The 18,887-nt window shown below is 37.3% G+C and overlaps 1 protein-coding gene across 7 annotated transcripts in view; it reads left to right on the top strand.

Annotated features, from left to right (window-relative positions):
* The first annotated feature begins 6,463 nt into the window (after positions 1 to 6,463).
* Positions 6,464 to 18,887, top strand: part of LOC135110842 (1-phosphatidylinositol 4,5-bisphosphate phosphodiesterase gamma-1-like) — a 55,663-nt gene continuing 43,239 nt past the window's right edge. For 4 of the 7 annotated variants that reach the window (XM_064023482.1, XM_064023466.1, XM_064023473.1 and 1 more), the window contains exons 1-5: positions 8,176 to 8,327; positions 12,636 to 12,860; positions 13,217 to 13,369; positions 14,033 to 14,171; positions 15,268 to 15,436. In XM_064023482.1, coding sequence (XP_063879552.1) covers positions 12,692 to 12,860; positions 13,217 to 13,369; positions 14,033 to 14,171; positions 15,268 to 15,436 — 630 coding nt within the window. In that variant the 5' untranslated portion in view covers positions 8,176 to 8,327; positions 12,636 to 12,691. Of the gene's footprint in view, positions 6,485 to 8,173; positions 8,328 to 12,635; positions 12,861 to 13,216; positions 13,370 to 14,032; positions 14,172 to 15,267; positions 15,437 to 18,887 lie in introns of those variants that run through there. The other 3 variants (XM_064023450.1, XM_064023459.1, XM_064023444.1) reach the window with 3 other exon arrangements.

Raw genomic sequence — 18,887 nt, 5'->3', positions numbered from 1 at the left:
CATGTTTGTCCTGCCAGATCGACACGCGTCAGACTCTCGTGCTCACAGGGATGGAGAAATTATGTAAATGTTCGGTATCACTGTGACAGATGACAACTCAACACCGACGACATAGTGAACTGATGCTCTTTTGTTTTACGTGAGGGTTTCTGGCCAAGGGCAACACAAGGGTAGAAAAAAGTCCGCCAAATAAGGTCGAATGATAAAAAGTCTCTAATGAGGAGTGAGAGAATTATACAGATATTAGGTGATGGAGAGAGAAAATGAACACTAAACAAGTGAGATCAAATGATAACAGAAGACTTGGGTGAGGACTGAAAAATTATAGATATCAGGAAATGCACAGGAAAAATAAACACTTAATAAATAAGGTCACGTGATAATAACAGTCTTGGATGATGAGTGAGATTATACAGATGTCGAGTGATGTACAGAGAGAAATGAACACTAAAAATTTAACAAAGGGGAGTTTTTTTTTTTATTATTTAAGGGAAGTGATGAATATTGAATGGAAATGAAGGATAAGGATAAATAACGAGTGGTGTTTTCTTTATTTGTGTGTTTTATTTTTTAAGATCGCACGATAACAATCTTTGGTAAGAAGTAAAAACATAGAGAGAGAGAGAGAGAGAGAGAGAGAGAGAGAGAGAGAGAGAGAGAGAGAGAGAGAGAGAGAGAGAGAGATGAACATTAAACAAATTAGATAGCACTCTAGGATGAAACCAGTTATCTATATCCTTGCCCCAGCTAGTTAGATAGATCTATGAAAAAATACTTCACTTCATTAGATTCTCCACCATTAGTTACATTCACGGTCCAAAATGATATAACAATATACTACACATTAATATATGATAATGCTATTGGTGATATGTTCAATATACAAAGCACCCATAGAAGGCAAGCTGTACGAAAGAGAATAACCCTGTCAATAAATATGAATGAATAAATAAGCAGACAGATAAATAAACAAATCAATCAATAAAAAAAAAATTAAAAAAAAAAGCAGTAAACGAAAAACTAAAGCATCATAATTCAGGGTTCATACGAGAGAGAGAGAGAGAGAGAGAGAGAGAGAGAGAGAGAGAGAGAGAGAGAGAGAGAGAGAGAGAGAGTAGTAGTAGTAGTAGTAGTAGTAGTAGTAGTAGTAGTAGTAGTAGTACAATTTTCACAGGCTACATATGTTGATAAGCCGTGTTTTGAAGAGAGACTTTTTTTTTAATTGATGGTGTACATAGAATCCTTACTAAACTAACACAAAAAGATCCTGAAATAGAAAACAATGGAAAATCCCAATAACTGTCACTATAACCTATTAAGAATTAAGAGATAGACTGTGCAACATTGGAGAATGTTGTCATAAATTACTGATAAAATAAATGAAAGCTATACACTCTCTCTCTCTCTCTCTCTCTCTCTCTCTCTCTCTCTCTCTCTCTCTCTCTCTCTCTCTCTCTCTCTCTCTCTCTCTCTCTCTCTCTCTCTCTCTCTCTCAGTTCATATTAAGGACAAAAAAGCTAGCATTCATACAACACTTGGAGGAAAAATAAAAGGAGAGAAAATGACGTCACAGAAGTGAAGCCGCTAAGCTCCACCCCTTCCCGGAAATCAACCCAAAACGTTGTTCAGTTACCAGTACAACCCAAAACGTTGTTCAGTTACCAGTAAGCCCAACACTCAACCACCTCAAAATTTCCCATCATGCCTGCTTGTCCGTCCTATGGCTGCACCAGGAAGAGTGACGATGGAGAGATATCATTTCACTGGTAAAGTGTACAGAATTTCATGGTCAATCATCATATCCGTGTCAGAGACCCGTCTCTGTGTGCCGAGCGCATAACAGAGGTGATAGTGTCTGGCATGGAGGCGTACATTCCTCACTCTTTTTCTCAACCTAAACTTTCCAAACTTTAGTTTAACACAGCCTGTTCTTGTGCTATACATGATAGAGAGGTGGCCCACAAAAGGTACTTCAGCCTTTCATCACCAGAATCTCATGCACTTCATATTTCTGCCTGGAACCATGCCAAGTCTGTTCTCCAACAAGCCAAAACTCCTTCATTAATAGAAAGTGTCAAAATCTTCCAAGATCTAACTCCCCTCGTGACTTCTGGCATCTATCCAAAAATATCTCCAACAACTTTGCTTCTTCTTCTTTCCCTCCTTTATTTCAACCAGATGGCACCACTGCTATCACATCTATCTCTAAAGCTGAACTCTTCGCTCAGACCTTTGCTAAAAACTCTACCTTGGACGATTCAGAGCTTGTTCCTCCCCCTCTTCCACCTTCTGACTACTTCATGCTACCTATTAAAATTCTTCGCAATGATGTTTTCCATGCCCTCGCTGGGCTAAACCCTCGAAAGGCTTATGAACCTGATGCGGTCCCTCCTATTCTTCTCCGAAACTGTGCCTCCGTGCTTGCACCTTGCCTAGTCAAACTCTTTCAGCTCTGTCTGTCAACATCTACCTTTCCTTCTTGCTGGAAGTTTGCCTACATTCAGCCTGTTCCTAAAAAGGGTGACCGTTCTAATTCCTCAAACTACCGTCCTATTGCTTTAATTTCCTGCCTATCTAAAGTTTTTTTAATCTATCCTTAACAGGATGATTCTTAAACATCTATCACTTCACATCCTTCTATCTGATCGCCAGGATGGGTTTCGTCAAGGCCGATCTACTGGTGATCTTCTGGCTTTCCTTACTGAGTCTTGGTCATCCTCTTTTAGAGATTGTGGTGAAACTTATGATGTTGCCTTAGACATACCAAAAGCTTTTGATAGAGTCTGGCACAAAGCTTTGATTTTTCTAAATTACCCTCCCACGGCTTCTATCCTTCACTCTGTAACTTCATCTCAAGTTTCCTTTCTGACCGTTCTATTGCTGCTGTGGTAGACGGTCACTGTTCTTCTCCTAAATTTATTAACAGTGGTGTTCCTCAGGGTTCTGTCCTGTCACCCACTCTCTTCCTATTATTCATCAGTGTTTTTACAATACATCTTGATTCTACAGTCACTGCTGAGTCTGATGGTATCAACCAAAACTGGCTATCCTGTATATGAAGTGAGTTATGGTATATAATTCACGCATTTTGCGCGTTCGAGTTCGATCTGTAGTGATGAGGCGATGGTTGCGCGAGTTGCCAGGCAGAAACCTTCGCTCACATGCCGATAAGTCGAAATGTGCAAAATACGGCAAAACGGTGGCTTTGACATAATGTCATAATAAGAAAGATGCGCCGTCAACAGTTACTTATTAGGTGTATCCGAGACTGAAATCGCAATTTTTATATACGATGGACACCAAAAGGTGCTCCTGGCCAAATAAATCATCGCTGTACGCTCCAAGGGCCAGGCGGAACGGTGCGTTGTAGAAATGTGCGATGACAAAATTAGAACTCCTCAGCGGGAGCGCTGGGGAAATTAAAGTAATGTAGAGTTATATATATATATATATATATATATATATATATATATATATATATATATATATATATATATATATATATATATATATATATATATATATATATATATATATATATATATATATATATATATATATATATATAGATAGATAGATAGATAGATAGATAGATAGATAGATAGATAGATAGATAGATAGATGGATAGATAGATAGATAGATATAGATATAGATAGATAGATATATCATCAGAAGTGCAGTGAACACTTACTATTAATTATTAGAAGTGATAAATGATGTGATAAATCTTGGCGTGTTTGTATGTTATAAACTCCTCTACTATAATATTCATTTTTTGACTGACAGTTATGAATTACACAATCAAATAGCAATCAGATTACTGGAATATATAGTTCCTTGTGGATTCATAATTAATATTAACACATAGTAATTTCTCAAACCTTGAAAAATAATTTCTGCAAAAACAGTGTTGGAGTAAGAGTGTCTTGAGTCCAGGCCGGTGAGGCAATCATGGGAACCTCTGATTCCCTGACCAATTTTTTTTTTTTTTTTCGGAACATTTGAATGCCTGACTATTTGGCCCCCTTTTTTCTTTTTATTTGTGTGTGTGTGTTTGTGTGTGTGTGTGTGTGTGCGCCCATGGTAGCCTCCTCTGAAGTCATTCCAGAGCTACCATCACCATCCCTTAATCCATCACTGCAAATAATATATCGCCCAATTTAACCTAACATTCTCCACCATATTGTAAGAAAAGCAAATCGTTAATATGCATATTCGATAGAAAAAAAAAAAGGATATGGATTTAACAGAATCTCATATTGGGGTGATATTTTTTTTTTTTTTGTATAAGGGAACCAGACCAAGGACAAAAATAAATTAAAATAGTTTCGTAATTGCATGCATATAAATATATTGTGATGGCTATCTGTGCATTGTGTTCTCTTAGAAATAAAGAAAACTACAGAGAGTATCATCTTTGCAGTATGTTATATGATAATGACACTCCACCTCTTCACCGAAAAGGCTGTCACCAAGAAGCTACCACGAGCTTTTTTTTTTTTTTTTTTTTTTGCTTAACCCATTAGCTGTTGTAGCTTACCCCACTGGGTGTTGTAGTATATTAGCATAGTATGTAAACAGTTTGTGATTTTATGTCTAGGATCTGTTGTTTGTGTTTGTAGAATTGGCTGAAATGTTTTGCCTGTGGTAGTAATGTTTTTCGTGTTTGTTTTATTCACTGATGAGTCCGCCTCTTATCACACTATAATGAACATCAATGGTTGGTGTCTAAACAATTTAATGTCCTCATTCTTGCTATACCAATGACGTACGAGTATATGATCATGTAACATGAATAATTGGCGACGAGTTGTCTCTCGCCATTCACATATGTGGGTCTTTTCTTTTTTTTTTTTTTTTTCTCAAGGTACTTCCTTTGTGTACTGCTCTCTTTTTATTTATGGTAAATCACAGAAGCTCTACATAGAAGGTCATATCGGTGTCAGAGATGAAAAGTCCAGTAGGCAACTCTTACATAACTCTAGCAATTAAAACTTCGATTAAAGAAAAATAGGCTTCAAATACTGTATTCAGTATGGTTCCTTACATACGTACATCATTTTAAGAGATATCACAATATGTTAACTTCAGTTATAAATTCGAGATTAAGTGAAAGAGAAAAAAAAATGGTAAACTATTTATCATTTACTTGGCAGAAATACATCTAAGCCAGCTACGACATTCTTACATAACAACAAAAGATGTACCACAAACGTCAAAAGCATTTGAAGACTACCTTTCAGAACCTGTTGAGTACTCATTTAATCTTGAATCTCTGATCGAGATATATAATGTAATCAAACAACTTAAGATAACATCTACTGGCCATGATGATGTATAAGAATCATTAAAAGATGTTCATCTCAAGTTTCACCCTATCTTATGCATATCACCAGCAAATAATTTACTAAAGGTTCATTCCTAAAACAGTTACAAATAACAGACTCGCTTCAATATTACCAATTCTTAGTAAATTTTTTTTTTTAATATTACATGTAGAGTCTTAGATCACTTAGATTGAAATCGCTTATTGTTAAATTGTCATTACGGATTTCGTCCTACATTTTCTACTGATCTAGCTGTCCATAAATTTTGTCAGAATATTTACGATGCTACTGATAGCAAAATGTATCGGTTAACTCAGTGTTTTGACTTTCCTAAAGTTTTTGACATTATTTCACATTATTTCTTTTATTTATTTATCTATCATTATATGTATATATATATATATATATATATATATATATATATATATATATATATATATATATATATATATATATATATATATATATATATATATATATATATATATATATATATATATATATATATATATATATATATATATATATATATATATATATATATATATATATATATATATATATATATATATATATATATATATATATATATATATATATATATAAACTTTATATCACAGTAAAATGTGCTCTCTCTCTCTCTCTCTCTCTCTCTCTCTCTCTCTCTCTCTCTCTCTCTCTCTCTCTCTCTCTCTTTTCTTCTACACTATGCCCATATTTTACCTTCTGGTTGCATCTATCTTGTTTGTTTGTTTATTTTTCTTTATTTATTTTTTTTACTGTTTTTTTTCTAATATCCCCTTAAAAACACGTAACCCATTATTTTTTTTTTCAACTTTCACTTTTTTTCACGTCGTTAAATAATTATCTTCCAGCATCTCCCATCCCATTTTTTTCTCTCTCTCTCTTCCTGCTATTCTAGCAGTGTTAAATAGTGGTTGCAAATACCTACACACACAGTTCACGTATATTGACCGTACCCGTATACCCTCGAGTCCTCACAAATCGTGCGTTAAGGTCCATTTATTCCCCCAGCAGTAAGGAAGACAGTCTCACACACTCCACGTTCGGCTAGGATGGATACTGCCACCAAGACCTTCTCTATGAGCACTGACTGCCCTCGTATTTCCTGCGCATCGTAAAAGGCGACGGAAAGGTACAGGATCGGCAATCTCAAATGTTTCGGAGTCTTATCTTGACTATTCTTAATGAACCCTAGTCTAGTAGAAGTGTTCTTGCTTTCAAAGGTGAATGAAAGGTACAACTGCCATCTCAAACATATTTGTGTCTTATCTCGAGTACTCTTAACATGTTCTATGTAGCCTGGTAGTATATTCTTGTTTTCAAAGGTGTTACCATGGTTCTCATAGTTATTCAACAAGAATTTTTCACCAACTAAAGCATCATGGGAACCCGACTAATACTCTTTGTGACTTTTGAGAATGGTCCCTTATAAGAGAACAAAACGTGCCAATAGGAAGATTGATTGATTGATTTCAAATACATTGCGCCGCAACATCACGGCCTATCGTGTTTTCTGTATCTATAATAACTTATAATATGATTCCAGGTATGTACACCCACAAGAGTTCCCTGTACTGAGCTGCTGACAAATAGAGAGTGACGCAACACTCTCCCTCTGTTCTGTATCATGTAAAAATTAAATCGACACTAACATATTACAAATTCGTGTACTATTCAATTACACACAGATGCAACTCGACCTTCACGTGTTTGAAATGTGACATTTAAATATAAGAAGCAATATTCTATCTAAAGTGGAGAACTAATAATATTATCCATATATTTTTTGTCTTAAACTTTTTTTTTCTCCTGAAAGAGTACATGAAGTTAGAAAAGGTTGAAGAACACTGTTATAACCTAAGTTTATATTTATATTATGGTTGGTCGTGGTGTAAATGTGTCACTACTACTACTACTATTACTATTACGATTACTACAGATACTACTATTTATACTTACACTTAACAATTATGGGCGTTCGTGGACACAACTTTATCCTTGTCAAAATACCTTTCCTGTATAATATCCAGCGTGTGTTATAGCCTGAGCACACAATACAAGTATCACTAAATCTTTTTACGAGTAAATTGGTTCTCCCAGGGATTATGTTTCTAAATATTTACAAACTTGATAAACTCTAAAATCAAGAAATGAATAGCAAGAAGTATATAAAAATATGCATTATATTTTGAAAGGAACTGATATTTTAAAGTTACCCTATGTTTTGAGTTTATAAGCAGAAATCGTAATATCATAAAATAGGAGAACACGCTAAATGTCTTTACAAAACAAAAAAAAAAATAGATATACGAAAATAAAAACAACATATTCACCTAAAAGCAAAAGACAAATTCATTTTTGACTTGTCACATAAGGAAGATTGAAAAAAAAAAAAAAAAAAAAAACAGGGGGACGGGGGAAAACACGCCAAACATGCCTCTCAACTCAGAAAAACAGCTGCCAAAAACCGAAAACCCACACATACTGACCTAAAAACCAAAGACGAGTCATAGATTCTCGAGTTATCTCACATTTGGGGTAATAACACCAGAGAAAAACACGCCAAACGTACATCTACTGCCATCTATTGCAGAAAACCTCTACTAACTCACCACCTTGAGTAGCCAGATGCCAAATAAACTTCTTTATTTCACCGCTAACACAACATTAACAACCGTTTAACTACCATTACATAAACCACACACACTCATACCTTCAGTCACCGTTACCCTGAATGAACTGAGACCTCTTATTTCTATGCTTCTACTATAACTTTATCAATCTTGTACTCTGTTATCTGAGGCCAGCAGTTTGGCAAGCCAGTCTAGTTGTGGGGGAGTGGGAGAGTCATAGTCCGTGTTTCCTGTCCGTGTATGTTGATATCAAATTGGAAAAGACCCATATACTTTTATCCTCTGTGTGTGTGCGTGTCTGTGTGTTAGCGTCTGCCACTTTGCACTGGAAAGAGAGGTGAGGTATGTGCATCTTTTTGTCTTGTTTAATCGTATGTGTGAGTGTGTGTGTGTGTGTGTGCGTGTGCTGGTGGTGGTATGTACTAATGTGGTGCTTGTGTAAATAGTACAGTCTTATGATCCTGTGGTTCTGTTGCTTGTATGATATGTGGTGATCTCTCTCTCTCTCTCTCTCTCTCTCTCTCTCTCTCTCTCTCTCTCTCTCTCTCTCTCTCTCTCTCTCTCTCTCTCTCTCTCTGGTTTGGGTGAGGAAGTTCTAAATTTCCTATTGGCATTTCCGTATTTCTTTCTCACCTCACCAGTTATATCACTTTGTCACGGCTCATTCCCCATCCCCCCTTTCCTTTCCTTATTACCTGTTGGTGCAGGTATTATTATACAAGTGCACCCGTCTCACGAAAACAAAAACAAAAAAATGTTCACAGTGAATTACTTGGGTCACATATATAAGAAAAAAAATATATATATTTACAGCGGTTACAATATTCATTCTTATCACATCAAAATCTACAAGTAACATGTAGCTTCATCCAAAAATGTTAGACCGGTGCACAAATAAATTTACCTTGTTGCATCTCTAATTTAAACCAAACTCAAACTAGCTGCATATTTTTTTTGTCACACAGTCTCTTAACAACTGCTATAGTGTGGAAAATTTTTCAGTAAGCCACAATCTACTAATTTCAAGGCCTTTATTTTTTCTCCTATCTTTCATTCCCATTGTTTCTTCTAGAACATTAACCTAACCAAAACTAACTAACCTACCTATTTTTTGTCAGTCTCCTAATAACTGCTATGGTGTGAGAAATTTTCATTAAGCCATAATGTACTAATTACAAGGCTTCCTTTCTGATTTATTTAACTTGAACTTAACCTGAATTAACTCACATTTTTTGCCATGTACAGTCTCTTAACATTTGCCATTAATTTCAAGGCTTTTTCTTTTTCCTTTACTTTATATATATATATATATATATATATATATATATATATATATATATATATATATAGAGAGAGAGAGAGAGAGAGAGAGAGAGAGAGAGAGAGAGAGAGAGAGAGAGAGAGAGAGAGAGAGAGATTGCTGATAGCCATTTCTTAGGAAAGCAACATTTGGTTTTTATGTCAAGGAGAGAGGATGTCATTTCAATAAGCAGCTTGTGGGCAGAGGTGGAGGAGGTAATAAGTTCTTTGGGGAAAGATTCATTACAAAGTGACCATTGTTGCTGTACCCATCTTGTAACTCTCTTACTTTAACTCCATGTCCTGTAACTACCACATACACCATTCTGTATACTCCCTAATGCAAGAGCTAACCAGTATTCTCAGTTTTCTCTAATTGGATATCATACATCTCATCCTTTTCCAGTGGCTTCCCTTGAAGAGGTGGTTGCTGCAGATAAAAGTTCCATCTTCCTCTGTTCTGGCATTCCTTCATTATATAAGAACCAAAGATCATAAGGACATGTCAGCAAAGGAAGCTGCAAACCACTATTGTTACCCTTGACTTTTCTGTATTGGAAGGAAAAATCAAGGCCGACCAAGATTCACTCAGGTCTTGGTGATTATCTCTACCTGATCAGTAAAGGTGTCAGACTTGTATTTTCCTTAATGTCTTGACAGAAGTTCAGTCCCAAGTGAAAACTGCTGTATCTTACCTCCATATTTTATTTTATTTTTTTTGTGTGTTTCTTTCCATGGTACTCCATAGGCAGGTAATGACAGACATGCATGTCTGTATTCGCTTATCATCCCCTCCACAAATTTATCTAATCTTTTAAATTTTCCTGTTGACTCAGCACTGCAGTCAAAGCTTCCCCTGTCATGTTTTTCCTTCCAATACCCATCCATTCTATTCATCTTAATAGTTCCCTCCCTTGCCTTATGACTTAATTTCACTCATGTACACTCTCTTCACAAATTTTTCCTTGATATGCCATTCTTCGCCCATTCAAGTCACTCAACAGTCTATATATAGTCTTCAGCGTTTCAGTGTTTCACATTTCTCTAACACATCTGCATTCTTCACTCCACTTTTACCATATAGCTAGGTTAGTTTTTGTTTATGAAGACTTAGCACTAAAATCACACCTTACTGCTGTTTACATCTGCTGTGTTTGATTTTCAGTATCTTTTTCTTATGAATAACTAAGTTTACTGATTCAGGAATTGAATCTTTTTCTAATTGTTACTCTGTACATTGAGTGTTTTTTTTTTTTTTTTTTTTTTTTTTTTTTTTTTTTTTTTTGTGTGTGTGTGTGTGTGTGTGTTTGGTTACTACATTGTTTCCTTTGTATCCATTTTAGGCTCTGACTTCTATTTCTGGTTACATATTGGAAAGAAGAAATAAGTTTCCATCAGTATACTTGTTCTCATGAGTTTGATCAATACCCTTATGACATCACTTCCCCACCTTCCACCTTCTTTCTTTTGTTGACTGAAGAGTTTCATTGGCATCATATAGATTTATGACATAAGCAAAGTCCAACAGGGTCAGTAATGAGGATAGGACAAGAAATAATGGGTTCAAGCTTCAAGTTAGATTAAAAAAAAAAAAAAAAAGAGGAGAGAACTGTTTCTCAAATACATAGAATGGTAGATTGAATGGGATAGACTTGGTAATAAGGTTGTTAGTGCCAAATCATAAGGAAGCATTAAAAGAAGATCAGATAAATTTTATGGATAAGAATGATAGGTGGAAATAGGTAGATAAGTTTCATGCAAGGACTGCCACATGTAGGCCCTGAAGGCTTCTTGCAGCTTGTCTTATTTTTTCTCTTTAACTACTGTAAGTGTAACAAAAGGTTCTCTGCATGTGAGAAAATTTACACAAGACTAGACTATGCAAAGAGCATGGACCAGCAGTATATAGCAACACACAGCAGCACCTTGTGTTATGTGATTTCTTCAGATGTGCTACACCCTTGGGTTATGTGATTTTCATCAGATGTGCTTCATAATTCAAGTGCTTTAGATATAGAATTACCCTTGTTGTTCTTTATTGGACCTTAACAAATGGTGCCAAATCAGAGAGAGAGAGAGAGAGAGAGAGAGAGAGAGAGAGAGAGAGAGAGAGAGAGAGAGAGAGAGAGAGAGAGAGAGAGAGAGGGAAGGGAAAGGGAAGGGCAGGCAGGCAGGCAGGCAGGCAGGCAGGCAGAGAGAGAGAGAAAATAGACAGGCAGGCAGAGAGAGAGAAAATAGACAGGCAAGCAGAGACAGACAGACAGAGTACATATTAATCACCATATGGTAAAGTGTGTGTCTATCTGCCTGTTTTGTCCTCTCTGGGGAAGAGTTCTTAGATAGGTAGACAGAGATAGATGGACAGGCAGGCAGGCAGGCAAGACAAAGAGAAAAGACAGACAAATAGAGAGTACATATGTTACATACATACATACATTTGGTAAAGTGTGTGGTCTGTTTGTCTGTCTATCTGTCTGTCTGAGGAAGGGTTCTTGTGCTCTGCCAAGGTCATATATGAGGAATGAATGCCTCCCTTTATGAGGGAGAGCCTGAGTGAGTATTGGTGGTGAATGGCAGTGGTATGTTTCGATGGTGTGATGGAGTGGCTGTCCGTGGTGAAGATGTTGCCCTTTTTTTAAGCTTCACTTCCACTGTTGTGACATTAGATTGTTAACAAATCTGATAATATCTGTGACAGGAAATTGTCTATCAGCTTATTGCTTCTTTTTTTCTAACTCATCCCTGTCCCCGCTTTCCTGTTTACTTTGTTCATTTATATTACCTCATTAAAACGTTCATCAGTGTGACTCCTTTTCCTATGCATTATTGCATTACCGTATGTAATTGCTTTTATTTGGTTAATCATGGTTTCCTTTGCCACTAATACTGGGTAAGGAATCGTAGAGAGATCTGTTAATACAGTAAATAAGAATAAAAATCAGATATAAGACATATCTAATAATGCCTTGTCTCACATTAATTTTTATGGTCCTTGTGAATCCGTATCATTATCTGTCCAGTACTTGTGTTGATGCAACGTGGCTTCCTATTGATAGAAGCAAGCATACAGATTTGCAAAACAGTTCTGTGCAACCATTTTATTCTGAGCTGATTGGTGATGAAACCAATTGTGATGAGAAGTGCAATGAATTTCTCTCTCTCTCTCTCTCTCTCTCTCTCTCTCTCTCTCTCTCTCTCTCTCTCTCTCTCTCTCTCTCTCTCTCTCTCTCTCTCTCTCTCTCTCTCTCTCTCTCTCTCTCTCTCTCTCTCTCTATCTCTCTCTCTCTCTCTCTCTCTCTCTCTCTACTAAGTCAATTATATTTGTGTTCAGACTTTGCTGTTGTGTTTCAGATGGTATAAGATCAGAGTCTTGACAGAGCCAGCCTGAGCTAGCCCAAGCCGGCACAATGTTGGAGACGGAGATCAAGGAGGAGTTGGTGGTGCAGCGGCTGGAGAAGGGAACAGCAGTGAAACGCTACTCCTACAGACACAGACCAGAGGAAGGCACACTCAGGATACGGCGAGAGACACACCACATAATATGGACCGTCAGTCAAAATACTTCAGAAATAATAAGTAAATTTGTATAACCTCTTTGTTAATGGTGAAATAATTTATAGAAATGCCCAAAGATTAAATACAAATATGAATATTTTTCAACTAAAAAATTGAAAGAAATATCAACATTTATCAATGAGGAAGAACTCAGTTATATAATTTAATGTTCACTGGCATGAAGGAATGTTTTCTTCCTTTCCTTCATATGAAAGAAGTTCTTTACAAGTAAATGGATCTCAACTGACCAAGAAATTATGTTATTTTATCTGTGTACCATTTGTCATCATCCCCTCAAAGTGCAAAACATTATGATAACCATGTCATCTATTGAATCAGAGCTGTCTGAAAGCTTACACTGTGATTCTCCCTGGCAGCCTCCCTGGCAGACATCAAGGAAGTGCGGGCAGGACAGGGATCCAGAGACTTCAAAAAGTGGAGCGACACGAAGGAAGCTCCTAAACATGAAAACACATGCTTTGTTATTTACTATGGGAAGGAATTCAAATTGCGATCCCTTTCTATAGCAGGTAAGGAAATGATTTGCCATTCTTATCTTTTACTTCATAACCATGCTATTACATTGTAAACAAGAGGCTGTGGATCCCAACTCCTGAATGTTGCACTGACTTATGGAGACAGACTAAACATGTACATGTACAGTTGCATAGGATTACTACTCTTTTTATGCATCAGAGTTGTGAAGTTACAGCACTGGCCTATTTTCCTTAGATGTTCCCAGCTAGGTGAATAGAGACTACAGCATGAAGAGATTGTCTCTACTCAGCTCACAATTCAAACCTTGGTGCTCTCAGTCATGAGTAACTTTGGTGACACCTACTATGCTCCCAGAAATAGAATCCTTGCTTTCCCTGGAAACAACAAAGAGGATAACTGACTAATGCAAAAGGAAGGGATACTTAAATATCTCCATGAGCATTGCGTAGAATATCCAGGGATAGGGAAATCTTCACATAAGTAATTACTGAAAAATTTTCTTTGTTATTCTTATGGAATTCACTAGAAGTTTTGGATTTATTTTAGAAAATCTTCATAGTATTTTGCTGAATTAACACAGATGTCAACATAGTGAGTTCTGTATTGCCACAAGCTTACTGATAGTTTACTATGGAATGAATTAAAGAAGAGTAATAGCAAGATGACTAAAGCTAAGTAATGATGCCTTGTTGCAGCCCTTGGGGAATCAGAATGCAAAGACTGGATTCTGGGACTGGAGCACCTCAGAAAGGAGTATCCAGACGTGCCATACATTATCCGTCTTGAAAGATTTCTCCGCACAGAATTTTACAACATGGAAAACCGAGAGAACAAGTAAGTCACCATCACCCTGATGCACCTGCTGTTTGTAAAGATTACATATTACATCTATGTTGTTCAGTGCAGGGATGTTGAAGTCACATTACCATGACCCTCTATGAGGTGCACCCAGTTGTGCAGGAACAACATCACAGTGCACCACAGTCTGCACTGCATCCTGACTACTTTCAAAAGGCTCTAATTGAAGTTACATTGGTTTTTAATGGTATTTATATCAACAGGAAAACTCAACTAAATATCTCTGTGGCCCTTGAAAACTGTCATGGCGAGAGCAGAGCATTTCTGAATACAGGCCTGTGTCAGGAAAGAGGGCCTCTGTAATCTTAGTTAACAGCCTCTCTTGGGGAAGATTATACCAAAAATCAAATGCACTAATTTTTATTAGAGAAGAGCTTCCAGGAGAGGAAACATTTTTACTTCAAGTACAAGGTGTCCAACCCTGTAAGGGAAAATGAGGATATTCAATGAAAAGGATAATAATTATGATGTGATCTTGTCTGCCTAGAGATGAATTGCTGGATCTCTCTCTCTCTCTCTCTCTCTCTCTCTCTCTCTCTCTCTCTCTCTCTCTCTCTCTCTCTCTCTCTCTCTCTCTCTCTCTCTCTCTCTCTCTCTCACATCACAGGAGCTCTTTCAGAGTGTATTTGAGAAGAGTATCAGAAATACAGAGGTGTTTCCCTGTATTTCAATATCATTTTTTAGCCAAGCAACGTGCTTTTATGTGACTGGTTTGAGAGAATAGTCTGGAATTCAAGTAAGTGTGAGAATTAAGGATACAATTGGTCCTTACATGCAGGGGTTAGATGTCTGAGACACTGGCATATAACAAAAAAAAAAAAGCAATAATTGCTTCCTCCATGAAATTGCCTTGTTTTCATGCATAGTGGATTATTGCTGAACAAACTTCTTTAAATGTTAAAGCACATACAATAATTCAATAATTCAATGGCCTGATCATAAACAGCAGTTAGTGTGATGAAGACAAAGCCAGCATAGATGGAGAGGACAGTGGGGTAAGGAGAAAAATTATAGTTATGCTATTTTTATTTGATAGAATAATTTGCTGATATTGCATTTGTTTTCCTGAAAGAATAACGATGCGAGACGTGAAGAACTTTCTACCCAAGATTCACTACCGGACCACCAACCCTCGGCTAAGGCTCCTGTTTGACTCAGTGGACGACCAGAGGCGAGGAGAGATTGGCTTTGACCAATTCCTGGAACTCATCAAGAAGATCACTTGGGAGGAACAAGAAGATGTAAGTTGACACCTCAATTGAATCTTTCTTAATTTATTCATATCTGGTTGTTGTTTAGTTTTCAAAGTGTTGTTTCCAGGCAATTATTTGATCTGCATTTCCATGTTTTCTTGTCTGTTTTGGTTCCCTGACTATGTTGTCATTGCATCTTTTTGATTATTTATATGTAATATATTGTATGTACAAGTTGGATATTAGGATGTACATAGTTTTCAGTGAGTTTAAGTTGTTCTTTGCATGCTATGCTAAAAAGTGAACAATATGGTTTGCCTGTACTGTACCTTTGAACTGGGAAGTGGCAACTCCACTGTCCACTGTTAGGTCAGCATTTTATTTTCATTTTATTGATTTTTCATTAAGTACTGTATTTGCTGGCACATTAGATGCTCTTTTTTTTTTTTTTTTTTTTTTTTTTCTTGAAAAAGAGTACCTAATAATTACCATGCATCTAATGCAGCCCTAGTACAGATGCCTAGACCTGTAAGCCTGGGCTTATAGGTGTGGAGTTGAAGCAGTAAGTACAAATATTGTTACTAATAATAAAATTCTCTCTCTCTCTCTCTCTCTCTCTCTCTCTCTCTCTCTCTCTCTCTCTCTCTCTCTCTCTCTCTCTCTCTCTCTCTCTCTCTCTCTCTCTCTCTCTCTCTCTCTCTCTCCCCCCCTCTTTCCCCCCCCTCTTCCCTGCCCTCCTCTCCCTTGGCCCTTATCTCTGACAGATAAGGGGAAGGGGAGGTGATAGGGAGGGAGGGAGGTTTGAGACAAGAGGAAAGAAAAAAGGGGAGGAAGGGACATAACCTGGGAAAGGAGAGTACATGGGGCAAGGAAGTGGAGGAAGGGTGAATGAGGAGGATGGAGAGATAGTGAAGAGAATAAATATAAGCAGCAAGGATGAGGAGTGAATGAAGAAGTAGAGGGAGAGAGAAAGTACTGAGAAATAAGTATTCTCCTTTCCTGTCTTCTACTCCTTTTAATTTTTCTTCCATCCATTTCCCTTCCATTTATGCTCCTTCCATCCATTTTCATTCTCATTCAGTCCCATTCAACTTAGCAATCCTCAGGGTTGTTGTTATTCTCTCTCTCTCTCTCTCTCTCTCTCTCTCTCTCTCTCTCTCTCTCTCTCTCTCTCTCTCTCTCTCTCTCTCTCTCTCTCTCTCTCTCTCTCTCTCTCTCTCTCTCTCTCTCTCTCTCTCTCTCTCTCTCTCTCACACACACACACACACACACACACACACACACACACACACACACACACACACACACACACACACACACACACACACACACACACACACACACACAGAGAGAGAGAGAGAGAGAGAAAGGAGGGGTGGGATGGATGGATGGATGGATGGATGGAAGGAAGGAAGGAAGGATGGAAGGGAGAGGAGGGCAGAGAGAGAGAGAGAGAGAGAGAGAGAGAGAGAGAGAGAGAGAGAGAGAGAGAGAGAGAGAACAAAGCATGCACACACACACACACACACACACACACACACACACACACACACACACACACACACACACACACACACACACACACACACACACAGTTTTATATGTTATGGGAGTACTGGATAACCACAGTTCTGTATCACACCAGATGTGAGGACAAAGCACACACTCTTTTAGGGACCTTGGTGAAACTTTCGCTGTTGCTGTGAACATACCAAAAGCTTTTGATATAGTCTGGCACAAAGCTTTGATTTGCACACTATCCTCCTATGGCTTCTATCCTTCTCTCTGTAACTTCATCTTAAGTTTCCTCTCTGACCATTCTGTTGCTGCTGTGGTAGACAGTTACTATTCTTCTCTCAAGTCTGTTAAAAGTGGTATTCCTCAGGGCTCTTTCCTGTCATCCACTCTCCTATTATTCATTAATGATCATCTGAACAAAACTTCTTGCCCTTTCCACTCCTATGCTGATGATACCACCCTGCACTTTTCCACATCTTTTTGTAGATGTCCAACCCTTCAGAAAGTAAACAGCTCATGCAGGGAAGCAACAGAATGCCTGACTTCTGATCTCTCTAAAATTTCTGATTGGGATAGAGCGAATTTAATATGTTCAGTGCATCAAAAAACTCGGTTCCTCCATCTATCAGCTCAACATAGCCTTCCAGATATCTATCCCCTCTTCTTCAGTGACACTCAACTGTCCCCCTCTTCTGCACTGAACATTCTCAGTCTGTCCTTTACTTATAATCTAAACTGGTAACTTCACATCTCATCTCTAGCTAAAGCATCTTCTGTGAAGTTAGGCGTTCTGTGTTGTCACTGCCAGTTTTTCTCATCCCCCCCTCTCACCTCACCCCAGTTGCTAACTCTGTACACGGGCCTTATCTATTTGCTTCATATGTTTGGGGGGATTCCACTCATACCATTATTTTAGAGATGACTTGAATTCTTTCAAAAGGGAGGTTTCAAGATATTTATCCTGTTTTTTTTATTTTTTTATTATTCTATGTGACATAAATGGGAAATGGCATTGAGCCTTTTTTTTTTTTATTAGAAATTTTTGTTGACCTTTGCCAGTGGCCCTCTTACATAACACACACACACACACACACACACACACACACACACACACACACACACACACACACACAGTGAGAATGAGATCCCAAGTTGCAGTAGAGGAGATCCTAGCAAGAACTGGGAAGCTGGCTGAAAGTTCAGAATACAAGAATATTTGGGTAAAAAGAGATATGAACTTGGAAGAAAGAGAAAAAGAGAGGGATCTGAGAAATGAAGCCATGGAAAAAAATGAGAGAACGACAGAGATCGAGAAGAGGAAATTTTATTGGAGGGTACTAGATATGAGACTAAGGAAATTGTATAATCAGGAAAGGGAACAAGAAATGAAAGAACCACAGTAGCAGACAGACAAATTGCATGTGGTGGGAGAAGTACTACATTAAGATTAATGTATATAAATATAGATGGGTTACTTTCAGGTTTACTGGAAGTGAGAGATTACTTAAAGGAAAATAGATCAGATGTGTTGTGCCTAACCAAGACAGAGTTAAAAGAGGAAGTCCATTTAAGCTTTAAGGAAGAGGGATATAATTATTAGAGGAGAGATAGAAAGGGAAAAGGAGGAGGAGTACTGATAATGGTTCAAGATAATATATATATATATATATATATATATATATATATATATATATATATATATATATATATATATATATATATATATATATATATATATATATATATATGTGTGTGTGTGTGTGTGTGTGTGTGTGTGTGTGTGTGTGTGTGTGTGGAAGAAGTGCAATAAGGACATGGCATGGTGGAGGTCATAGGTATAACAATCAGGACCAGTGGGAGAGAAAGGAGGAAAATCACATTAACATATGTGCCATCGAAGACTAATACATGGAGGCCGGAGGATCACAAAGAAATGTAAAAGGAAGTGTTGAAATGCCTAGACAACATGATAAGGAAGGAC

The sequence above is a fragment of the Scylla paramamosain genome, chromosome 2 (genome assembly GCF_035594125.1).
Source record: "Scylla paramamosain isolate STU-SP2022 chromosome 2, ASM3559412v1, whole genome shotgun sequence".
Lineage (NCBI taxonomy): Eukaryota > Metazoa > Arthropoda > Malacostraca > Decapoda > Portunidae > Scylla > Scylla paramamosain.
This window is presented reverse-complemented; position numbering and strand designations above follow the sequence as displayed.